The sequence below is a fragment of the Pleurodeles waltl genome, chromosome 4_2 (assembly GCF_031143425.1).
Source record: "Pleurodeles waltl isolate 20211129_DDA chromosome 4_2, aPleWal1.hap1.20221129, whole genome shotgun sequence".
In the NCBI taxonomy this organism is placed as follows: domain Eukaryota; kingdom Metazoa; phylum Chordata; class Amphibia; order Caudata; family Salamandridae; genus Pleurodeles; species Pleurodeles waltl.
The window spans coordinates 441749154-441775765 of NC_090443.1; the positions used below are offsets into that span (position 1 = coordinate 441749154).

Genomic DNA, 26612 nt, shown 5'->3' on the forward strand with positions numbered 1-26612 from the left:
AGGGCAGAAAGACTGTTGCTCCATTTTCTTGGGGGCTGCATGGCCATGCCCAAGCCAGGCAGCTCGCCACCCCTATATTTGTTTTTTTTTTTAAATCCCCGACATCTATTGGGCTTTCTGCACATGCACTGGTGAGGTAGTGTAGTTGTCAACCATTGGCCGACACCTGCACCAACAGAGTTAAAGCAGCTACTTAAGGAACAAAACAAAAACACTGCTTTTTTTTCTTCAGCTCGGTTTTCTTAGCTGTATAATGACGATCAGAGATATTTATGGCAACATGTTTATTTTTTCTACTCATTAATTATCTAACAGCAAGACTCTTTCTGCATGTTTTACACATTACGAGCTACTGCACCTTTATAATTTGAAAAAAAAAAAAAAAAAGGCATATTAAACTAATTCGAATATCTTTTTGCAACAAATATCTAACAGCCTTTTCGATATATACTATTTTGCACTGGAAATTCTTTATGTCTGCAAACATGCATCCTCCTTCATATGAAAGAGCTGCGCACCAATAATTTAAGTGGTTTGTGGAAAAGTTGACAGTGTGATCATGTATTATAAGTTGAACTGCAATATCCTTATGTAAGTATGGCAGGGAATACTTTATCCTATATATTAAATTAGACGTTTATTTTGATGCAGTCGACATTAAAATATGCTTCTTTTATTACAAAAAGATACCGCTTATTAACAGAAGGAAATACAGGACTGCTCCTTGGCTCTCTTTAGTGAAACAATAGAAACCTGTATAAACATGTCCAGGAGGTACCTTTTGGTGTTCTATAATAGTCTATAAAAGCGAGAGTGAACAGGAAAAAAAAGAAGAAAAAAAAAAAAGAAGAGCATTGCAACTCCATTCTGCAAGGTGCAGCTAACAATAAGCCATGATCAAGATTCAGTTCACTTTTATGAAACAAGGTGCAAGGGTTAGCGTAGTGTGTTTTGATACTTTGTTTATTTAAATGCATGGTCAGGTTTAGAGAATAAGTAGTTGGTGAGAGTGAAATCCTATTGGATGCAATCGACATCTCCACAATCATGGGAAATAATTTGCTGGCCTGTCAATTAAATATTGGTTTTGAGAAACTGCTTGTTGTGCAATAAATGTAGCCGGACTTGTATAACTGAACTGTATACCGATGTATTTAAGATTGGATTGCAATTTCCATGCAAAAGTGTGGCATTATGCCGCCTCCCAATCTGAGGTTAGGCGTAGAAGCATACCGAGTCTTAAGAAGGGACTAATACGGATACCAGAAGAATGGACTGGACTCCCCTCTCAAACAATGATTTCTTGAGCTATTTGGGGACAAGGTGAGCACATCCCAAGATACAAGGTTATACAACTGATGGGGGGACATTTATTTACTTCAAAAAAATCAGATTTAAAGACATGAACACTCTTCCCCCGATTTCTCAAACACTATGCAAATTAAAAAGTGGTTGTATTTTTTCTTTTTAAAACCACAAAGGTCAAAAACCCCACACATGGAGGTTTATGAACAGAGGAAACGTGCAAAACACATTAAGGACTGCTTGGCAAAAGTGGCGGGAGAAGGGGACACTTGAAGTGGGAAAAACACGTTGCTAAAGGACAACCTGTTCCTAGATACATCTGGGATCACGGGGAGCAGGCTTTGCCCATTTCCCAACGAGAATGGGTCCGAGGACGTAGGCACATGGCAGGGCTGTAATATTAGCTCCTTATACAAGGCCAGCTGACTTTTCTGTGAATTAAGTCTCTTTAAATGAGGGGGGGGGGAAGGGGGGGAGGGACATACATCACGTTGACAAGGTGTGAGGGACCAAGAAGCTAGGAACGCACCTGTGGGCTGCTTGGTAGTGCTTGTCGTCGGCTTCCCAGTTGATGTCCGAGCTGGTTTAGATTGAGTCTGGTCTCCATTCTTCACACCCACTGCCTTCTCTACTTTCTTCCCATTGGCCAAGATGCCTTCACCATTGGGCTTTGCGGCAGGCACCTTTTTCACTGCAGTTCCTGACGGTGCAGGGTTTCCTACCCGGGGCTTGGGTGCTGCATTTGTTGACTTCTTGTCAGGCCCCTCTGCCTTCTTTAAAACTCCATTACCCAATGGTTTGGCAGTGGCAGGCCTTGAGTTGGGCAGTGGCTTCTTCTCAACACCTTTCACCTGGTTCTGCAGGGAGTTTTTGGTGGGAGATACTTTGGCTGCCGATGCCTTGACTTTGGTTGCTTTTCCTGTTCCATTCTCTGTAGTGGGGGCTTTTGTTTGACTTTCTCCGTCAGTGGGATGGTGGGAAGGCTCAGCCTCCATCTTTTTTCAGTCACCGGCTGCTTGTTGTATTTCAGAGAACAGCCACCAGTTGAAGACCTGGGTAGTTGGTTATCTGCAGAAAAGAGGAGAAAATTAACCACCATTATCCAAAGATACTACGGTCATCTGGGATAATATCTAGGGGAGGAAGTAGAGGGCCACATAAAGGGAGTGGTAACCAGGGATGACTGGGGGGGGGGGGGTAGGTGGGCGGTTAAAATATATAAAGAGTACTAGGGGGAACGGCAGACTGGCTAGAGAAGATGGGGAAGAACAGGTGGACGAAAAGGGGTTGACGAGGGGCAGGCCAGCCTGAAGACCTAGGATGGGTAGCTGAGCCAGAGAGGAATCAGATGGTCCAGGGGAGGGGACATAGTGGTGTCCCGAGGACCGGGAAAGGATGAATAGAAAAGACACAGGGAGAAACAGGCCCTATGGGAGAGGAGAGAGATAAAACACAGGGGGAGTAGATTTGAGTAACAAAGGATGGGGTGTGCAACTGGCAAGAAAATGGTTCAACTACATAAGGAGTGAATTGAAGGACAAATAGATGAGAAGAACGTTTCAGGGGTAGAGGAGTGAATATGTATGGGGATGGAGAGGAGGTCAACCTTCCTGCAGATAAGGGGATCTCAGCCATAGTCTATTCTAAGAGGATGCCGGAGCATTCAATACCCCAATAACCCTAAGGACTATGCCCATACCCTCAGGTCTGAAAAGGACTGGCAGAAGGTTATTGATGAGAATCATGAATCATACAATACTTTACATTACAAGGGGTTTCATACAGCGTGCCGTTCACCAATTTCATGGCGTGTATACAGGAGACTGAGTAATGTGACTGTGGTTGTTTTTAACTGAAGAATGTCCGTGAGAAAACCCTTTCAATCACCCCTGATTTTAGGTAATGTGTCGGTGATGTATTTTTCATGGCTTGGTTTGTGACTGCAGTGCTGCGCCATGCATGGCTTTGATTATGGACCATAAAAGGAGGGTGTATGCTTGTGAGGTATATACCATAAATTGTCTATGTGGGATGATCATTAATATGGCATGCGGATGGTTGTTCCGGCCTCCCGCCTTACACCCCAGTCATTTATGCAGCTTCTCTAGTATGTAGTCAGTGGTTTTGAAATGTTGTACAGGTAGAGGTCTTGGCACCATAAACTGGGTACTGGGTTAACGTTTCAGTTGAGGGGCTGGTAAGCTTTTTTTTTTTCAACATGCACTCAGTTCCAGAGACAGATCTTTTCATCCACCTTGACTAGAGAGAGAGAGTTAAATTTAGTTGTACGGTTCTAGGTTGGCCTGGGTAGTAGCGCTGTTTGATTAGTGTAATTTCACATTATACTTGTTATGTGAAATTACGCCATTCAGTGTAATTATGTGCCTTTTGGTGAAATTTGACTGCAAAACACACAGGATCAACAGAACGCAATTGGCTGGTATTCGCCTGCATTTTTTTAAAAAGGTGTCCTTACGGCAAAAAAAAGTGACGCAAGGACGCATTTTGGGCTAAAATCTATTGCAAAATTATGGATTTGCAGTTTGTGAAATTTTGACTTACATCTGCAAATTGTGTACACATCTAGCCGTAGGTACTATGCCTGGCCCTACGTCACTTACATAGTTTTAATTACGGAGGGTCGCACAATTCAGTTTCTTTTCTTATAAATTCTGATCCACGTTGTATTATCTTGTGCATATATACCCGGCCTCAGGAAGTTAAATAATGTGTTCTACAAGGAGCTCCTACAGTACAACCGTGAAGCGCAGCGAGGGCATCCAACTCCGTTGGATCAGCAAGTCATTGGTTATCTTTCGTTCAGACACTTCAAGGATGTAGGTAGGACACATGACACAGGACACATCCTTGGGCTAAAGGTTCAAAGCGTGAGCTGGGAGGTAACACAATCTTGGAACATTATGGATCGATTTTAATCAAGAACATGTCAGGCAGCAGCTCGACCGGTCTTGTGTTTTATGTCCACAAGACCCTGAAAGAGAGGCTGTCTGAACCAACCCCTGGATCTTCTCAAATGGGCCTAAAGGGAGACATTCCCCATAAATCACTGGCCAGTAGACTTTCAGGGATAAAATACTTGTCGCTGCCACTGCATGGGCTTTTTCAATCCATAAAGGCTGAAGAACAAGCTGTTCATTAGTTGGCATAACCTTGCAAACAATTATTTAGCATAAATGAATTGCTTTGTAAGAATACCCTTTTAATATTCTGTTCTGCTACCAAGTTACATAAACGCTGAATATGCAATCTATCTCAAATGATTCATTCTGCTTTGAGGATCACCTGGTGCGGTGGTCCCATGAAGCCCCCTACATATACTGGTTAGGATTTTTAATCTAACGCGTTAGAACCCCTGCATGTATAAAACTTTTCTGATGGATTTAAGATTAGAGGGTATAGACATTTCTTTCTGCCAAGTTTTCCTATTCCACGAAATTTGCATGTTTTCTGGTTTACCTTCACCCCATGCTAAGTTCTTTTCCCTAAATATATGGAAGTAATTTCCACTCCCATGGAGCACAGCCAAACTGGACAATGTATGCAGAATTTCTCTGCCAATTTACCTTTCACTGAAGAGGGGAGAAAAAACGAGGAGCCTCATTACAATTGCCTCCCAATCCCAGGCGGCCACTGCATGCCTGAAAAATGTACCTCCGTGCCCTATCGGATTTTGCACACGGTATGCCACTTTTTCAGCAGATTTTTTCCCTTTCACACTGTGCAATTTTGTTTTCCTGACAAAGTAAAAGGAGCATTAAAAAAAAAAAAAACTGACTACTGCAAAACTCAGAATATTCAGGTGAAAACTGGCATTTTAGACCCATACATGAGTGCACTCAAACAAAGATTTATGAGCCAATTATAATGAAGCTCTAGGTAAGGGGTGTCCAACTTAAGTCCAAGAGACCCAAATCTATGGAAGATTTTCCGCATAACATTAATTATGTAAATAGGTTATATTCACATTAATTACGTGCAAATTTATTTAATGGGGCTATTTCGATAGTCTTGCCAGGATTCGGTCCTTCTGGGACTACGAAGGACATTTCTGCTCTAACTGTTAACAGTGACATGTTTTTCAGCGCCCGTTTGTTATTGTTAAAAACAAAACAAACAAAAAAGAGATGTGCAATACGGTTTGTCGCAAAAGTGACGACTGTTAGGAAAACGACAAAGCAAGTTACAAAATTTTCCTTAAATCTTCATGAAGCTTTATGAAGAAGACAAAAATTAGGCAGCATTAAACGCACCCAATTTAGATGCTCCTTAGGCACATTAACAGGCCTTCTTGGTGCAAACCTATACATACTACAATCTTGTGCGCCCAAACTGTGTAAGCTCAAAAGATGGCGAGAGACAGAATGTTTGTTGAACCTACCAGAGTTCGCAACTGGCGCCTAGTCCAGCATGTAGCTTTATGTAAGCCAGAACCAAGCTGTCTGTATGCCAACACCCTGTTTCAACACACGGCTCCCCCTGACAGCTCCAGGCCTCTATTTGGCAATATCATCAATTTCCTATTCGCCAGCACCCGGAGTAAAGTACTCCAGTATTAGCCAAGTCACCAGTTTCTTTTCATTCCAAAGCTCACAGACCTAAAGTCCAAAAAGTGCACCAGACGTTAACCAATCACTGTGTAGTTACTACCTTACTGTAATCGGTCAGATCTCTGGCTTTAAAGTCTAACTAAACCGAACAGTTTCCCTATTCCGGCAGTGCGTGCACAGCAACCACAAGGCTGTACACAGCACCTCATTTCTGTGCGGCTACTACCTTCAAGATGGCTGCACACCCAAAAATGCTGGAACATGCGCCGCCACAGAAGGTGACCAATGAGGAGATATACAAATGTTGTAAACACCCGTCACCCCATCCCAAAAGTAGTGTGGGCATCTCGGAGGAAACCTACCTCTCTGACTGAAGAGTCGGGGTCATGAGGCATGCCTCTGAACAAAGCGTGGCCGCGCAAAGATCCCCTTTATTACACGAGGCGGGCACTTCCGCCCTCTGAAGACAAACATCGTGCTGGAGGTATTAGTCACAGCTCATACAGGAAGTATCATGGGATCTAAAAAACGTAAGAGGCACTACTGGTCTTGTACAACAGGACCAACAGGGGGACTTACAGGCCGTGTTCCTGTAGAGATGTAAGGAAATTACAGGCCATGTGCGCAGAGGATATAAACGATCTTATACACAGAGCAGCATTACAGGTTTGCATATGCAGAGTTGTAGGAGTATGACAACTGCCGTCATTCGACACTGCAGGACTTGCACACAGAGCAATATCGGACTTTGCAGGTCATGTACATTAGAAGACAATGCCGGTCTTGAGCACAGAGCAGGAGGCTACATTACAGGTGCGTGTCTTATACATGGAGGGGTCATTGGAGGCGTTGCACATACATAATGCTGCCCTTTTCTTTTGGTTGCTGCACTGTCTTGTTTCGTATTCAATAGGCCATTGCTTTCTAGTACAGCTGTGCAGTGTTTCTCACTTTGCGGGAACAGTCGGAGTCCCTGGTAGACAGAATAAATTCTGTCACATCCTGGGTTCCTTGGCTGAGCACTGTAGTTGGTCTACCCTTGCGTACCTCATTTCCCTTGTATCTTTATGTGTTCCTGTGACCACAGCCATGCTCTAGGGTGCTTCAGATCTTAAGCCCAAAACATTCCCAGGCAATTGGCGGAGCTGGAGGTTTCAGACTATCCCTCTTGTGGGCCTACTGCGAGTTCTCTGCCGGTTTTACACCTAGGTTAATGACACTCCGCTTCATCTAAAGGCCTGTGCCCACCTAAGGGCCCATTATACAATTACATCCAGAAGTACTAACACTTTTGAGAGAGGGTTATAAGTGTGTTAATTCAGCTTCCAGACAAATTCTTCTGCTAGGGCCAAGACACAGGTTCCACCCAGTCTCGCACACTGCACAGTAAAACTAAACCAGAAACCACTTCTGCACTGCAGCACTGGTACAGACCATGTCTGACACAATCATTCTAATTGGCATCCCTGTGAAATGCATTATAGGTTCATTTACGGAACTGGAAAATGTAACCACTTTTTCCTCCTGAACTAAAGGATTTGCTAGTAGTGTGAAGAACCTGGAAAATTTAAGATTTGGATAAAAATAAAAAAACGTGTATGTGTATATATATATATATATATATATATATATATATATATATATATATATATCTATATATATATCTATCTCAGATTCGACGACGCAACTACATAATTCTCTAGAATATTGAAGGTCTACTCTCTCCCAGTTGTCAGAAGTCTGGTGGAGTTTCTATAATTATGTAAAAAGTAAAGGTCTCCTGTTTAGATTGTTACCCGTTTTGATTGAAGCCAATCAATGACAGTCTTGCAGTTAACTTCTTGTGCCTTTCTTCTCTCTACACCATAGGTCTTCCCATACCTCCTTGCAGGACCACCTGCTTAACCTTCATTCTCTTTGTCCCTAATCATCTCTTACTCGCATTCACGCCTTCCGCTGTAAATCTATGCTCACCTAGATTTTCTCCCCACTTTTATTTGCTTTAATTCCATCTTGAGCACCTACCTTTTTAGGCCCTCTAACCTGCTGTCTTACCAGTTCCTCCATGGCCTCTTATTTTTTTCAAATATTAATGGCAATCCATCATGTCTGAAGCATTTGCGTACAAATGTGAGATTAAAAAGTTAAAGAAAAAGGGCAAATCAAAGAGCCGGCAGATATACGAAATAAAAACGAGTGCTTGATTGGAGAATGAGGTTGCTGGTGGGGGCCACCAGCATTTATTTTCGGGGACCTGTAGTGGTATTTTTCTGCATCAGATATTTACCAAGGGCAAGAAACGGAAAGCCAAGTTGGAACGATGAAGGAAGACAAAAGACAGAAAAACTGCCACAAAGGGAGAAAGCAGAAACCTACAAGAGAGATAACAGAGCACTGAGTGTTTGGTAGTGGATTAAAGAGGCAGAAAGTGGATTGAAGACTACCAGCCGTGGTATTCGGCACACTGCCATTTAGATGCTCCGGTTGCAGGCTTATGTGTAGAGGCTCAGGCACTGGCGTTTTCTTCTACTAAGTAAACACTGCGGTTTGCTCATACGGGGTTGTCCGATGTGTTTAGTGAGATATTTTACTTAGCCGACTTTGACTCGGTCTTGTCCATTTTCTAGTTGTCCTGGGCATGAAGAAATGTCTTTATAAAGGATAGGGAAGTACAATGGGTAGGTCCAGCTTTAAAGTGTAGAGCTCCACTTTGCTCCTCTCAGACCACTGCAAGAACTGGCAAAGGATTGCATTAGCTGCAGGTGATGGATGAGTTGTACATCTCACGAAAAGTAGCTCTTTCCTATTCTTTCACATGAGCTCTAGTATTTATGACTAGCAAAGACCACGCTAGATACATTTGTTTGTGGGAATTTTTTTGCGAGTTTCTGGGGCCACTCTTAGAATACAACTACGCACAATTTGTAATGTTGCCCATGTCTTAGCGTAGAGGCAGATTGAGAAACAAACCACCAAGAGTATGAATCGGCTGTGGCAGAGCTTGAGAGATTCTATGACCGTTTTCACGCCACACCTTACTCCAGTGTTAAGAATCCCAAGCTGAAGGCAATATCTTTTGACTTATCAGTTCAACATTGTGCGTTGGTTTGTTGAAAGGGACTAGAACACATCAAGGGCTTGATGGACAAGAGTTCGATTTAAAATGTTCTCCGAGTGTTAAAAAAAAAAAAAAAGTCGGAACTATCTATGTGAAATGGGCCAAAAAAAAAAACATAAGGGTTTGAAAGAACTAATGCTTTCTGATCCAGTTACATGAGAAACCATTTTAACCGTCCCTTGCTTCTGCTAGCGTGCCTATGATGGTCCTCTTCATAATTTTAATCTTGCTCCTTCTATGCGGATGTTGTTATTTTACTCCCTACAATTCCTGATCCTTGCCCTGATCTCGGACTGTTTGAAGAGGATAATCTCAAATTCCAACCCTCGGCATTGGCTACAAACGTACAATCACACCCTACCTAGAATATGCATGAAAATGTGGTGCCAGGAACATGCTTACACAAGCAATCCCCAGAAACTCTTCATCACCATAACTAGGTAGGTGGGCAAAGAAAGCGGGGGCAACTCCACACAAGCTTTCAGCTGTGAAGCAACCTGCCCACGCAGAAACTACCTCCAACCTCACTGTCTCAGCGAAGCCATGGAAACCAAGGACAGTCACATCCCAGATCCAAACACGAAGACCCAACAAGCAAGCCGAACAGGCAGGCCTAGAGACGGTCACACATTGGCATATCGCATTGACCATACACACCCTGTCGGTCATGCGGCTCCTTCCAGGCCCACCACAACATTTCCTCTATCGGTTCTTCAGTGTTACCTCTTTCTCCGCCTCTTCTTTTATTCCAGTCCCTACTATGGAGAGTGTTCCCTCCCACCCTGCTCTCCGCTAACCCATTTGGCTCACCCTCTGCCATTCTCCCAGGGATCGCAGCTGCCCACGCGCCCCTACACCTGCCAGCTCGTGGAACTAGAGGGAGTGAAGTGAATGGGGGTCTGTGGTGATGAGGAACTGAGGCAGCTCTCATTTCCATTCTTCATTAACACAAGAATAGGTCTAACAAAGGGGCCTGGCAGTGCCAGGAAATCTCCATGGAGGAATCAGACTTAAGCAAAACAGGAAGTGGCAAACTTGGCACGGCCCCTCGGCGCGGGAGGGTGAGGGGGGAGAGGGATACAGAGGAACCGGCGTGAGGTGGGGGGCAAGGGCGGACAGGAGAGGGTTAATTAAAGCTGTATCAGGTATCAAGATCGAGAATAAGAGAGAGGTGCTAAAAGGTACGAGTAGATTAAGAGACAGCGGACTGCGGGATGGCTGGAAAGGAAAGAGAAATAGCTGCAAAGAACTGGGACGCAAACAATTTTAGTCAAATATTTAATCAGAATATAAACAAAACCGAGCTATTCAGTTTTTAAATGGTAAAACTGAAAGTGGAGGTCCTCACTATTTCCGATTACCTGTTTGCTACTGGGAAACGCTGGTAATGTCCCATTAATGTACTAAGGCCGACAAGCGTCCGGTCTCACTTTCAAATTAAAGAGGTGCAGGTACTCTTTCTGACAGCATCAGCCCATATAAAGCACTCCAGCCATCCTTCCTGGTTTGCTGGAACAAATAAAGTACAGCTATCACCCCCCAACCCCCGCCAAATCTTCTACTGCCACGCCGATCAGAATATACAAGTGAGGAGGCCAGAGACTGTACCCCGAAACCAAGGTCTCAGAGTCGAGCCCACGGAGGGATGTATATGACCACTTCTTTATATGTCACAAGAACACGAGAATATAGGACTATATTAACAAGGCGCATCCCTTTCTCCACTTTGCCATTCTCCAACAATGGCAGCTCTGGACCGAAACTAAAAACAAAATATCAAGATAGACAACGAAGAGCAGTAACCAGCTAAGTAGACTATGATCTTTCGAAATAAAGCGACCTGCAGAGCCGCTCACAGCTGCCACCATAACAAAAAACACAAACTGAGCATCTACCTCACACCTCTTCACCCACCGCAATGCGAAGAGCTGTATCCGTAAACACGAAAACAAAACCTCGGTGCATGATATGGAAACACTTCCCACATGTGATCACAAAACAAACGCAATACAAATCCAACCACATACCCTATATGGCGTAGCTCGCTGCCTAGGTAGGGAAGTGCTTGAGTGCCCCACACAGGTGTAGTAAGCGCTATATAAATGCTACAATATAATGTAGAGGCTCATCTCCCCTTCTGGCCCATAATCTAAGTCCTTTATAGAAGCCATGTGCATGTATACAAGCGTGATTTCCTTCCTAACTCGATCTACAACAGGTCAAAAGCACTGTACATAGCGCCTGTTATACATAGCTTCCCTCTTGACGCTGGTGATTAGTCTGCGGAAGGGGGGGGGGGGAGCTGCCAGGGAGATAGCCTCAGAAATCGATTCTCTCCAGATGGTTGTAGTTTGTGGGGTGGGGTAGGGGGCAGGCCTCTATGTATATGGCTTCTTTTCAGATGCCTAAGGACTGAGGAACAAAGACCTGATTTAGATAGTGATGGACGAGTTACTCTGTCACAACGGTGACGGAAATCCCATCCGCCAATATTTAAATCAGGCCCCAGGTCTTTTATCTGGAGAGAAGCCATGCACAAAGAGGCCCACCCCCAACTTTCAAAGATCAGCCCTCTAAAAACAGACCACGTTCAACTCAAGAGCCCCCACCATATGCCAAGTACAAACCTAAAGGGTCCTGAAGCCATATGAAACCCTATAATAGTTCTGAGCTCAAGAAATTTATAATCCGAAAACGCTTCCAAGCAATACACAGCTCGTAAAAGGTGTTTGTCACCACAGAACCCCCAAAACCCATGCAACCAGTCAAACTAATATTCAGCTGTAAAGAGCCCTAGAGCCATTGCAATCCTTTAGTGCCCTCAGAACGAGTGGAAGCCCGACGGACCGTTTTTAGGTTCAGAGAGACCTTATCAAAACCCACAGCAGTAAATGCTTTAGAGAAGGACCATGTGCCAAGCAGCCTTAATCCGAGAGCCAACCTTGACCCAAAGATCCTGGCACAGCTCCAACCAAATACTACTCTTCCCAAGGATCAAACAGAAACGGGTGGGCATTGATCACAACTAAATTACAGATTGCCAATAGCGTTACCTGTGACGTGCCTGCAGATATGTTACAATAAAAATAATGTTTTGTCTCTTTTCCAAGACGTTTTTGATGCTTCCTGAGAAAAGTTTAAATTTTTTGCTTTTATTCTTGAAACGTGTGGTCTCACAGCTGCATAGCTTCCTTGATGCAAAGAACTGCTTGTCCCCTGTCCAGTAGAGAGTCTGGCCCAGACATGACAGTGAATACACTCTGTTGTGCACCAGAGACAATGTACTACAGACAGGACTGGGAAACATCCTGTATTTATAGGCATCATCTTGTCCATGGCCTTCAATAGAGAAGACCATTGTATTCTGCTGGAAAAAGTGATGACAGCTGCCCACGTGGGCATCTCTTAAGCAATGATTTGAAAGCTGTCCCAATAACGTCATGATGACAGTTATGTGCATCAGGACCTGGTTAACTCGCAGAGCCCCCCACTGGCCTCCACTTTCACCCATCAAGTAAAAAGGTTTAAATGGCACCCTTGTCTTATCTGAAAACTGTCCAAGCAAGCATGCAATCTTATCCAGATAATACAATGCTTAGAAGAGTTCTCTCCCGCTTTCAGACAAAGCCGTAAGGGATCTGGGATTGAAAGATTGCCCCCATGTCCAGCTCAAATCAATGGAATGCTGAAACAATCACTTTTGACCAGAAGGGGCTAGGATGGCTTAAATTAAGCAAATTCTACCTGGGACGGCGGTGGTTTGACCCTTTCAGTGTAACTGTTTGTTTTATGGAGTTAATAGATCACATACACTGTCCACAGCGTGATCCAAAGCACTGATGGCCTATGTAAAAAGTTAAGATAATTGACTGAGCCTACATGTTGTAAGAGGTGGCGATTTTATTGTTAAACCTACCACTGAGGTGCATTCTGGGAACAAAGAAGGGAAATGGGGACAGCCATTATGAGGGTTGTTAACGAAACGTAACTGCAAACTGTAGTAATATGGAACTCTTCACAGCGCGTGGTGTCACTACAGTATGCAGGCAGAATGGGACAACTACACAATGCAACAGAGCACGTTTTTCATAAGGTGGTCTCTGTAAATGGAAATCCCTCTGCTCGCTTAAGGTATTAGTGCCTGGGAAGATGGTACTTTGACAGAAGTAATGTGCCCTGCCTTCCTATGAGCAGTTCGCCTGCTTAGATGAAAGGGACCCGGGCCAGGTCTCTGGGGTCAGAGAAATTAGTCTCCTTAATCTCTACCGCTGAATGCGAACCCAGAGGCCTCGGGGTCTGCACACAGGTTAGCTTGAAAAGCTTTCTCCGATGAGCCGGGTCCTCCTTCTGCGGGTCGTCTGAACAGCTACTGAGCCACAAGGCAGTTCCAAGGTCTTCTTCATGCTTTAAAATGTGGTACGGGTCAACAGTGTACCCCGTTATTCAGTGCCGGTAGGTATGTGGGGAAAACTTTACCAAGGAACTAGGGCATGAATTTGAGGCCCTGGTGGATTGGCTTTGACAGTCTGCAATCTTTAACTACAGATAAAGGCCTGGATATATGAACACTGTATGGCAGGGGTCACCAAGGACAACAGCTATGGCCGTAAATATAGCTGTAAGAGAACACAAACGCCCTCACTTTATAGGCACAGAGGTCGCCCTCCTGTCAACCCTCAGAAGTGTACTTTCTGGGGCAGGGCTCTCCAACCTTTTCTGTAATAGGAGTGACTTATGCTAAATAAAAATCACCCAGAGCTACCAATATTAGTGTGGTAATAACAGCATAAAACAAGATTACCTTAGAGGCCACCAAGTGCAAGATTACCAGCATTGAGATGTCAATACATCATGCATGGTTGCCAGCTGTAATTTAAAATAAATGCTTGGTCAAAGTGGAATGCTTCTACATTGGTAATACATAACACCTATAGCTGTAATGCCCCTGTCCAAGGCAATAATATTATTAATAGGTCTCCCACACAGCATAATTGTAATCACTCAAACATCAGCTTTAAGCGTAGTTGGGAAATGCAACCATTTTTCTCCAAACACACACGCGTACTTAGGTTTCTCCAGCCCACCTTGTGCTTAACAGCCAGGTTGGAGAAACTGCGAAGACCCTAGGGCTGTGACTCACCGGCAGTCGCTCAGACCAATCCTGGTGCTGTTTTCATGCTAGATTTTGCATGAAAGCAGTGCCAGGATTGCTGGGGAGCCTGTACTGGTGTCCCAGCAGTGAATGCTGGATACCAGAAAAAGAGGAGCGGGAGCAGCAGGGACAAAGACAAGGTAAGTTTTTTTTTTTTTTAATTTATCTTTTTACCTCTCTCGCCCCCCCTCCTTTGTGGTGATAGGAAAGAGCCCTACCTCGACCAGGAAATGGAATTGAAATTCCCTGTTGTGTGGGTTCAGGCTTCTCAAACTAAATGTTCAGAAAACATTGTGCTTCCAGGACCCTGCTTGCTCGAGCCCAGGCCTCCATCCTCAGGGGGTTCTAACCCTCTCAGTGTGACGGCTATGACTAACGGCAAAAGGTAAAGGAGGCAGATTTTAGAAGGAGGAGAGAGCCTAGACTTAAGTAACAAAGTAACAGAGACATCACAAGGGAAACTTCTCAACTCACGTGCCACGGCTCATTACTATTCCCAGACTCTGGGTGGGTTCCACAGCATTTCTAGGTATTGCACCAGAGCCCTGTATACGACAGCAAAGAATACTGCACTGCAAAATAGCACGCTGTATTGCAGCACAGCACATTGTATTGCAGTATATTTAGTTTACTGGAGGATAGTCCTGCCTACTACAGGGCAAAGCATTACACTGCAGCAAATTCCTAGTTACTGCTGCACAATATATTGCAGAGCAGCACATGTAAAGCTTCTCTATGTAAAGCAGAGTAATGCAATATGCTGGAGGGCTACTGTGCATAAGGCAGCACAGCATGCTGCATTACAATACGGTCCTCTGTATTGTAGATAAGCGTTTCCACTGCAGTCCAGTTATGAGCACTGAGACAGCAGGACATTGAACAGGTTTACTGCCGCAAAATTAATAACATACAAATTTCACTACAGTATTGCTATATAATATGCAAGATTGTACTGCAATATAGTCTTATGCATCGTACTGAAGTACAACCCTGTGTATCATAGCAGAGCGCATCGTATTACGGTGAAATTGTGCGTACTACAGTTTATTAGGCTGTGGTGTAGTCTTCCTTCCTGAAGCAGTCTTGCATACACGCACTATGCCCTACATTAAAGTTATATGGATTGCAGCCCTTTTCTATGTGTCACAGTATTACATTGCAACATACTGCATAGTAACAAAGCACAGTGTGACGTATTACTTTATGTTAAGTTGCGGTACATTCTGTTGTACTGCAACACAATCGAACTTTCCTTAGCCGAATCCTTAATGCCACCGCACAGCTTTTTCTTGTGGCACACAATACTGTACTAGACCACAGTGCTCTGTGTGGCACTATACTGTACGGCAGTGAAGCACAGTGTATTGCTTCCTTTCACACCGCACTCTACTGACGTCACTTGAGTAGCCCTGCACACGTCTAGCGAGGCCCCAAGGGTAGCGTGCAACTCCACAGGAATGCTCTGGATTGGGTTGTTTGTGCCAAAACCGTCGGTGTGGGGATTTTAAGGGTCTAAAGATAAATTATTATTGCCTTATTCTGTGGAAGGAATGCACTTGGTTCTCAAATCAGTCTTCTCGCGGGGCAAGTGAGTCACAAAGGCAACAATTTGCTCGTAGAGCAGAGGAATAGATGTAAGAGGTGGAAATGGACTTCCAAGGAGCTTCTCCCTTGTAGCAGCCCCAAAATAAGTGCTCACAAAACAGATAACACTCCTGTGCATCTCAGCTCACAGTGTGAAATCGATACTGTGCAGAGCAGTGAAGAAGTTTTGCGATACTGCAAGTTATAGTCCCAGTCCCGAGATTCTCAGTATAAACACCATGCACCCTAGTGGCGGGGCTGGAAATTGCATCTGCCTAGGTTTAATTAGAGCGCCTGCATGCCTGGCACGAAATATGTGGGCGTAAACCATACACGGACATGCTCTTTTCCTGTGGTGGGGCATAGCCTCATCTGTTCTATTTTTCACCCCACCTCACTGCCACCATCTCTCATTATTGTGGATCAGAGCGTTAAGCGAATTTTATTGCGGGGACCCTGCCCCAAATTTCTCAGTTGATCGCATTTAAGTTTTCCACCCTTTTGCCCTTTTCCTTCAGCAGGGGTTTCTTATGCTTATTGCTCCGAATTTAGTGTCATTAGCTGCATACATCACCTTGGTCTCAAGTCTCTTACGCAGTCACGGCGTGCGTGCCTGTACTGTGCGCTGTACCACGGGCACAAAGTTCTGCTTATGGCACAGTACAGACAGTACCGCAGCAGCCTCTTCTGGCTCCATTCTTCCCAATTCAGGGTCTCCTCACAAGAGGTAGCACTTTATGGTTCTGGACACCACCATTAATACCAGTACCAGGGAACATCACTAGTTAGACCCGACCAATCCATGGCCGTTGAGGCCATTGCATCTCTGTGAGAGAATCATGGCATCTGTGCACGGGTGGAGGTCTAGTCTCTCCATGAAATCCAGCGCTTGTTATCCATCCAAAATTCGTCAAATAGGCCCATCATCCCAAGTCCCAGGACAACAACAAAGCGGGCTCATAAAAACATTTCCATCTCGTCTCAGAGAAACCCTTCAATGTGTTCTGGTGATGGCGGCTTGTTTATAGAGCAAGGCTTTGCCTGCCCCTATCCTGGGCCCTGCAGCATCAAGATGCACCAGTTCAGGGGTCTCTCAAGGCGAATCATCCAAGTGAGCTAGAGACTACACCTATGGAACGAGCTGAACACTTCACTTCCTCACCTGCAAACTACCTTCAAGACGAGTATTTCTTTTTACTTGGGAAAATATTCAGTTTAACCATAACTGTGGGTGTTTAAGAACTCAGCAGCAGCATTATGAGCAGTAAGTGGTCTTTTCATACACGAGCTGGCATGACTGGGGCGTTTAAACCTGAAACCAAAAACCCAGACCAATCATGGAGTTTTTTTTGCCAGAAACTTCATTACACTACCCACTACAAAATCAGCACGGTCAATGCCGCACCTCTGGGTACCATCCAAGTGCTATTGGGCAGTTCTTAAGCCTGTTTCTAACAGGTAAATGCTTTCTTATTTTTTTTAAGTCATCAGTCGGCCCCAAAAGTATGACAGACTCATTTATCTCAGCTTCACTCACTCAAGTCCATGACAAAGGCACCAGCAGGGGTGCTGTCCCAATGACTTCCCTGGGCTCCACGTCTTCCCTGGCTCCATCTCCGAAGGGTCCATGCTACATCCAGCAAGCAGGGAGAAGGCTTTCCCCCAATTTAACTAGGGATCCAAATCCAAACAGATCCCTGGGTTTCTTGTTCGTATTTACAGCTGGGCTGTAAAGTCTCCCCAGTTGCCTCACTGCAGTCCACCTCTACCAAAGGGACACCTCGGGAACAACTGCAGGAGCTCACAATGTATCTTTTTGAGCAATAGAGTAGGCCACTCTGTTGAAAAGGTGGAAAGGTTATTACTCCACTGCTTCCTTATAATGGGGATTGGCAGAGGGCTTCGTCCTGGGTGTTCAAGCTCGCTACACGTTTCTCTAGCAGCAGAAGTTGCAGAAAAGCAAGGAAGGATGCTCCTAAAAGCAAAAATACTCTTCTGCGGTTACATTCTGTAGACTTCAGCAGCATTTTCTCACCAAGCAGATGGAGCAGCATGTGATAACGCTGGAAATCAAGCCTGGCATCAAACAAATGCAAAATCATGCAGCAACCTGGCGACAGACCGGCTGTAACTAGGCAAATACATAGTCCAAGCTGGATACCAATGGCAGCATGCAAAAATATACCACAACCTGGAGACGTACAACAGATGTGCAAAAACACAGCCTGCCAGGAGACCAATAGCACGCAGGCACAACCTATTTACAGATCATGTTTTTAAAACCATGCCACAATCATCTAGGCAAAAACATAGCGCATACTAAAGATATATTGAATATATGCAAAACTGCATAGCGATCTGAATACATGTAAAGTGTATGTAAAGACAATCTCATGTATACAAAGATCTAATCCAATTTGAGACCGATCATGTTTATGTAAACCCAACCGAGGAGAGCGATGACATCTTTCAAAACCGAATAATTTGGTGACAGAACATATGCAAGCTTATTAGCAGGAGACACCTTGCATGCATGCAAAAATAAAACTCTTCCACACGACAAATGGTAAGTATGCAAACCATAGGACAACCGAGAGACTGTGCATGTTTGCAACCAAAAAAAAAAAAAAAGTCCAACCAGGAGACAGATGACTACTTAGAGGAATCAGACACAACAACAGTTCAAGGTAGGAGACAGGGAATGAGAACCCTGGCCGACAGGGTTCCATTAGAACCTTTACCATGAGTAACCTACGCCAGATTACACGCAGAACATCCTCAAATACTGCACTGGAAAGGCTCAACATGAAGCGCTTAGCTGGCTTTGACCGTGCAGCACCCACTGTTCCTGAAAGAGTACTGCATATCTGATCCAGGTTAGTCAGAGCCTCAAGACCCCACTGTGACCCGCCAAGCAGAAATAACCCACTGCGCACACAACGTTCACACCACTTAGGTCTGACAGTTTAAAAGACCCACCAAATATAACAGAACACAACTGTGAGGATTATCCACCACCCACATACAATGTGATCACAGACAAACCTGTGCAAAAACTGCCAAGAGATCGAGTAATTGGTGAACACTGCTATACAAATAGCTAGTAAGATAACATACAAAAAATAAACACACAATATGGAGTCGTATTTTAGATTTGCAAAACAAAAAATATCCTAGTGGAGAATGTATGTGTGCGTTGAAAACTATACCCCAAACTGTAGATACAGCACATCTACGCAACAACTTTCCATCGGTGGCGATGCAGGGAATATTTGAATTAGCCTCCATGCATGTTTGTGCAAGAGATTCTCTTGCTGCATGTGTTCAGCAATCAATGCTCAGATTCTACACAGCTGAAGCTTTACATGGGCCTAAATATGAGCAAGGCGTCTAGTACGTGGTCTCGACGTCCAGTGAAAATTAATTCTTCCTTCTGGCCCAGATCCACGTCCATTCCCTGGGAAAGGCTCGTGCCTACAACGGAAGTTACGCACTAGTCAAAGAATGCCGGATATTTTTCTCTGGCTACGCCCTAAACCCGAGCGTGCATTTTTAGACTCGACACTCGGTGAAATGTTCTGCAAAACAATGATCAGTGACTAAAGGAAAAAAGAAAAGAAAAAAAAAAAAAAAACATACCCGAAGCCATGTAGGGAAAAACCTGACACACAGGCAAGCAGACAAAGGTAGACGATCCCACAAAAGCAAAGTCCAATAGGACACTGAACGCAGCCGGGCTGGACAGATGCACTGATTGCGAATTATAATCCCATGCTTATTGTGAAACCGAAAATTAAAGTCCCAGAATGCAAAGCGCTGTTGATATAAAAGCCTCCACTTGCTGATGCCGCCTCTTGCCAGCTGTTCAGATGTGCACATCAGGTGACAAAGGGTCTAAGCCGCCTGTGTGGTGGACACACTCGTGAGGACACACCAAACAAGCCCTGTGCTCCTGAGGCGTGGCAAGGAGAGGCGCAGGCAGGAGCCGCCCTCACAGGGAAAGAGCATTGACTGGAATAGTCAGGTAGCCGAGCCGAGCCAAAATATTACAGTGCCAAAGATTGGGAGGTTGACACCTCCAAAATATATTTCTTTTTACAAACCAGTGTACAGTACCCCGACTACCCGTGAGATGCAAACATGCAGGAGGGGGAGGGTAGTCAAAACATGAAGCACAAGACATGCGCAGAACGTGTTGTGCAATCAAGAAACATTAACAAACAAACAAAAAAAAAAAAACACACATCTCATATATATATACACACACATATACATATATATACACACACACCACACACACACACCACTCTGAATTATTAGGTAACATCAGCAGCAAATTTTGTAATAAAACGCAGGATACTTCTACAATATTTAAATAATCCATTGCAAAAAGCTACCTCGGTGCTCACTGTAAATTTCGCTCCCATAACAACTATTGCACTCATCTTTGGAGCTCGGCTAGCTTGCCGTTTTCTCCACCCAATCCTTCATGGTCATTTATTTTGCAGAAATCGCTAATGGAACACCACTATCCCTCTTGGTTCGTGGGCTCTGTGCAGATCTATCTACCCAGTTTACAAAGCCTTTCAAGGTGTGTTACAACTCCGTCATCTCGGACACCACCCAGACAGGACTCCCTAACTAATGCGCCTCTTAACAGACATGGTTCCATTATTTTGGCAGTGGTTACACTGGCGCAAAATGGGGACTTGAGTTGTACAAGTTGAAACACCGCCATAGCCTTATAACTGTTGCTCAGCACCACGTTTGTTTACTCCCATTGCAACGTCGCGCGACTCTCAAAGGTTCGTGAGTTGCAGGTTCTAATCCAACTCTGAACAGGGGAGACACCTCCCCCCCTTCGCCGCCCCATGGCAAAGGCTTCAGAAGAAGTGCCTTCAGTGAGTCCCTGGCCCTGTTGTGCACGAATCACGTTACCCTTTTCCACATGGAAGCAAGACGCGGTTCAAGTGTGCAGATGCTTAACACTGTGTGGAAACAGATATTACAATGTTCATAAGCAAAATGGAGTGAGATGGCAATTCCTAAAATACTGGACAGCTTCTTAAATTATAATGGGTTTATTAATTACACATTAGGGATTACAGGATAAGCAAAAGAGGGCACACTTTTTTGTACATGCTCTGGGAATGCTGGGCCACCCACTCCTTCAAAGCTTGGGTTCAATCACAGAAAAAGTGGGGATGGGGTGGGGGATACCAGACCTGATAACACTGCCACAAACAGGTCAACTGAAAAATGTATCTTGTATCCAGAAATTGTGCTTCTGTTGCTGTAACTTCTACGAGTAGTCGTTGAGGATACTATAGAATTGAGGAGCACCTTAGTAAACACTTGCTGCATAGCACATCGGGGCGTCCCATGAGACCCCCACATTCAGACATTGGGAGGGGGGATAATTAAAAATCACAGAGGTCCCTATAATCGGCTGGAAGATAAGTAAACCAAGGTTGATGTGAGGTGGGCTGTAGATTTTCAGGAGGACATCAATATGGTCGCCACACGTCAAGAAGGCAGCGTGTGGATATCGCACTGGAATGGCTGCAAAGTTCAGTGTCCATACAGAGGCTAGAAATAAAAGGCACAGAGCTCGGGTGCAGCTATCAGAGAGAGCAGGGTGACCATATTTTAGGACTGAGGGGAATTTACACTGAGTTCGTAGAAGCAGCGAGGGCTCCAAGACTGTAGGAGGCCGCGAGTGCCTAAGAAGCTGGAAGGATCGGGAGCAGCTGGGAGAGAGTGAGTCACGGGAGCACTGGGAAAGAGCAGAGGATGTGGAAAGGCCTGCAGTATAGTAGCCTCGGCCAGTGGGGATGGAGAAGAATGGGGAGGAGACGTGCTCTGATGGAGCTGCGGAAAGGATGAGGGGAGGAGTAAGTGCTGATCGAACCCTGGCACTAGGACTAGACAAGACCAGACGGCAGCCTGAACTGAAGCCATCTACAGCGAGCGTAGAAAAAGCGAAGGGGGAAGGAAGTGCCGAGATCTCAGTCAGGGGTATGAGTAGACAGAAGATGAAAAGGAGCTGTAATCAAGGAGGCGAGGGGAGGTAGAGAGAAGAGCTGGCCCTATCCTCCGCCGATAAAGTCAGAGAAGCAACAAGCAGAGGAAGTGATACACACATACATACATACACACTCAGCCAGTCATAGCAAAAATATCAGCAACTAAAACATTGTGGATGTAAGTAGATATAGTAAATATAGGTTTACTATTGTCTACCCAGCACCTCCGTATAAGCGCACAATTATATAATAGTCATCGTTCATATAAGCGGAGTTAAGGATAGTAAATCTATACATTTACCATGGCGATACTTGGTACGATAGTGGTGCAGGACAATATTCCGAGCTCCATATGGCAGTACCATGCCCTCAGCGACCCTGGAGAAGATGAAGAGACGAGGAAGAGCTTCTTGGCCACGAAGAGCAGATTACTTATGCTCGTGTGGCCACACTAGTGTTTACAGGCCGTGTGGACAGCAGCTCTGCTAAGCACGATCCAGGTAGAAAGAGAACACGAGAAAGAAGCTGGCACCGCGCATGGTCTTCAGGGCCTCACTTCTATTGTGGTAAACCGTGCACTCCCACGCCGGGAATACCCCCGGGTAGTTACGTGGACGGAGGATTAGCTCCAGTTAACGAGCTGCTGTATTCCCATTAAAGTGGATCTCATTTAATCCCCCGCAACAAGAGCAACCCTGGGGCGAGGGCATCGGGAAAAACACCCAACAGGTTAGTAATCACAGTTTATGTACTCCCGGGCAGTCCGTGCTATTTATAAGGATGTTGGGGGGAAAGGTAGAAATGTCAGGGGTTTATAAATCACAGAAATATCCGCCCTTTTTTTCCCAACACTTTTTTGCAATTCTATAAAGCCAGTACACAAAGAGAGAGTCACCAGAGATGCTGAGAGGAAGGCGAGATCAGGGGAGGTTTAAACAAACTTGACATTAACGAATTGCCATTTATGAATCAGACGATCAGTTTAAGGGAAGTTTGATTAAGACACGTTTTATGTGATCCAACATCCCAAAACACCCAGCAGTGTTCAGTTTCATTCACCTCTGGAAAGAAGGGCATTCTACACCTGGTCCTTAAAATGAGCTGATTTTTGCAGGTAGGACCCACCAGCACTCTTAATTTTGAGGACCGGGGCATATTTTTCATTGTCAGACTTTGACCTAGAAAAAGAGAGAAAGGCAGAAAAGGAAGGAAGTAGATAAAAGAAAAACGAAACACAGTGACAAAGCGAAAGCAGGGATGAAAAAGAGCAAGCAAGAGTGACAAAGGGACGGGACAGAAGAGCAGCGGTTGAAAAAGGCATGAGGCGGAATTAGGAGTAGACAGTCTTGGTATTCGGCAACCACAACATTCGTCAACTCTGGTGAGGACCATCTCAGATAATCTTTAGGCCCTGGTACGAGCTCAACTGTGTACCTGACTCGTAAAACCTGAAAATGCTTAGCACATGCTGCAGACCAAGTCAACACGCTGTTTCTTCTTGCAGGACCTAGTGCACCAGGCTACCCCTCACGTGGTGAGCCACAAGTGGTGCACCAGGCGAATGCATTTGAAAATCCAAAGTTCATGCTAGGTGTTGCTTGTGCCATTGTTCAAGTGTTTTTCGAGACCCAGATCCCTGGTCGATAGTTTGGACGATGAATGGCATACGTCATCCCCACATACACAGACCCTGTCAAGGTTCTGGTTCTTAGTGCATGCTCAATCGTTGCTAATCTAAGCAAAAGGCAGATCTGAGGCCATATCTTTGAAGAGATAATGAGTTCCATTTCTTGCTGTGCACAAAGAGCTGAATTTTATATTTTGCCAATGTCAAGTGCATCAAGACACCTGGGAGATAGAGTCAGGGATTGAAGCGCACACTCACAGCACTCTGGAGTACCAGACCCCAGATCAGGATCGCTGGATGGACAAACTCGAGCTACAGGACATGACTCACAGAGAAACGAGTTGCAAAGTGAAGCTTCCTGGTCAAGACACGAAGACCAGATTACCAATGCTGGTGTGACCACCCTCAAGGGTAGTGTGTAGCTTACGGTTTACAGTCAGTGTTCGACAAAAGCTATGCTATGCACACTCTTGGAGATGTTAGATCACATATCAACTGAACCAGGCCCTTCCGTATAAAGTATTTAGAAGCTATAGCTGCGAGTCGCCTTCACTTGTTGATATACAGTTAATACACTTACAGGGATCTACCTACATTCCAGCCAAGGGCATGCAGCACTGCGCATGCTTATCTCATCCTGTTGGGGAGGACAACCATATTGCATCTTACTAATCACACACACACACACACACACTACCACAAACTTGCTATCCCAATGCCCAAGACAGATCTCCACACATCAAGTAATGACCAAGCTGCTGCAATGGTTACCAAATTTTATGCTGACTGCCCATTTACGAATCTATTGATGTATTCCTCGCTTCATAACTGATTCTTTCTTCTTTCTGTTGGTGGTGCATATCTCCACAGGGTACCTCTGCTTGCACCGTCTTGCCTCTTTCCTGTGCGCTCCAGGGTGGTGCCCAGTACCAGGTTTTCTTGCTTAGGTCTTTAGTTTTTGAGGTCTCTTGGACTCGTTCCTACTTTCCCACGAACATCGATTAGGGCACCTCTGCCTCATACTTGAAGGGTGGCATGCCTCGTGTCATCTGGTAATGGCATCCCTGTGCTTGCCCGGATTCTCATTTTGTCCCCTTGTGGAAGCTTCCTGCCCGGTTGGTAACTTGTACATATATATATAATCGTCAGTCCCCCAGTCCCAGAGGCAGATGCAAGAGAAGAGTGGGTTCCTGTCTCAAGAGAGCAGACGCAAGAAACTCACCAGATGTGAAATGTGTACTACAAGGATAATCTAAAGCCTACACACAGCTCCTTATATGGAGCTGCAGGTCAGAAAGTTTGCGAGCTCTGTGTCCTCACTTCCCCGAGTTTTTTGGCATAGATACAGAGTAAAGCCTAGCTGTTCCTCCAGAGCGGTTTCAGTGACCCAGCAACTCCATTGACATCTACAGAACATAATTTATACATGATAAACAAAGAACCAGTGTGGTTAGACAGTGCTATATGCCAAAAGAAAAAGCCAGACGTTCTGTATTTATTCCAATATCATGCTGTACTACAGACTAATAAAATAAAAAAACGAAGGTTTTTACATCGGTGTTGAACGTCTTCAAAATACACTATTTGTAAAATTAACAGAACGCACCAATACTCTGAAGTGCCCAAAATGCTGCTTAACTAACTGCTCCAACTTATCAATGAGGTTATCCACCCCAGTGCCAGTTCACTGACAAATTCTGGATTTAAGAGTAACACTTACCATTTAGAAAAATATTTAAAAAACACATACATACATGACATGTGACTTAACATCTTGAGTCAAAATGATCGAGAGGAGTGATCCCAAACACTCACATTGGTTAGTTGATGCTAGGGCCAATCCTCCCCCCAGCTCTTCTCTTAGAACAGAGGGACGTTTGCTTCCAATTAGTTGACCATATTCTAGTTCCTCAACAACGATTCCATATTTGTCATGGTGCAGATGCTCGAGCTCTACAGCCAATAAGATTGCCCTGACGTGATTCTAACAAATTTAAGTGGATCACCCTTGATAACATTCAAACGACCTTGATCCTGACTAGTCACCTGAAGTACAGCGCTGGAGACAGCGCCATGTGGCTGAAAACCATAAGAACAGGCAGTGGTCCAGGAAACTCAAATGGACTGGATATTCTCCCTCCTTATTTTCAGCCCTCAAGTACACAGTGGATCTTTGGCATCACCTTCCCATAAAGATGTCATCCGGATTCCAAAGATATGCTATACCCAGTTTGTTTGTAGTCCACAGGATAGGGTTGAACCACGTGCATTTCAGCAGAGGCCCTGAGAACATTCAGTATCTGATAAAACTGAGGTTGTGCAATCAGAATATAACCTCGTGGTACTTGAGAGCAGACACCACTAAATCACATTAAAAAAAAAAAAAACTAACCAGCTAAAACTTTGGGGTATTATGTGATAAACTGGATACCCGCTTTTGATATTAACACATAGAATGAGTGGGCTTCCACAACTGTTTTCTTTCCGAGACACCCTCTACTCCTTTGAGCTGTTGAATGGAGTTAAAGGGGACCTACCTACTTTGTCTACTACTAAATTGCTGTCTACACAAGAGGCTTCCCAAATAAGCTGCAAAGACCAGAGGACCAGAGTGCAGGAAGGTACTTCCATCTGCAAAGATGAGACCACATGAATCCAGCTCTGAAAGTGTTCCCATTTTGTTTACAAGCATACAGTGTCTATTGGCCGGCTGTTCATTTTCTCAGATAAAACAGAGTTACTGAATCATCTTTCCAACTCTCTTTCCTACCCTTCAGATGTCCTGTAGTTGTTAAAACTACCAGCGGATTCCTTGTGGAACCATATTTGTCCTACGCTCTTTTTATTGCACTTGAAGAGTCGTCAACATTATGTTGTACTACTGTTTGCCATGCTGAATATCCATTGATTCTAAGTAGGGAAGAGGTCGAAACATCAACGAATTAGATGTCTGGACTGATCATTTCCTTAGTCTTGAACATGTGGTCTTAAACCACCAGGCTGTTAACACAGGAATGTATTGCCAAACAAAACATTTAAATACATTGATTATATTGAATCTTAATCAGTGCACCGTCACCTGAAACATTTTGTAACGCCCACAATGCCTGATTATTCAACATCTCACATTCGACAAAAAAATAATAATAATCTTTGTCAAAATCCCTTACAAACTTTTGGCCACAGTACCGTTCCCCTATTCCTAAAATAGTTTTTTTTAGCAAAGACAGAC

General features: G+C 44.5%; 1 protein-coding gene across 1 annotated transcript in view; it reads right to left on the bottom strand.

Annotated features, from left to right (window-relative positions):
- The window catches only part of LOC138292877 (mucin-17-like), a 70805-nt gene that overhangs the window by 26797 nt on the left and 17396 nt on the right, over positions 1-26612 (bottom strand). The window contains exon 2 of the mRNA XM_069231724.1: positions 1835-2373. Coding sequence (XP_069087825.1) covers positions 1835-2300 — 466 coding nt within the window. The 5' untranslated portion in view covers positions 2301-2373. The remainder of the gene's footprint in view (positions 1-1834; positions 2374-26612) is intronic.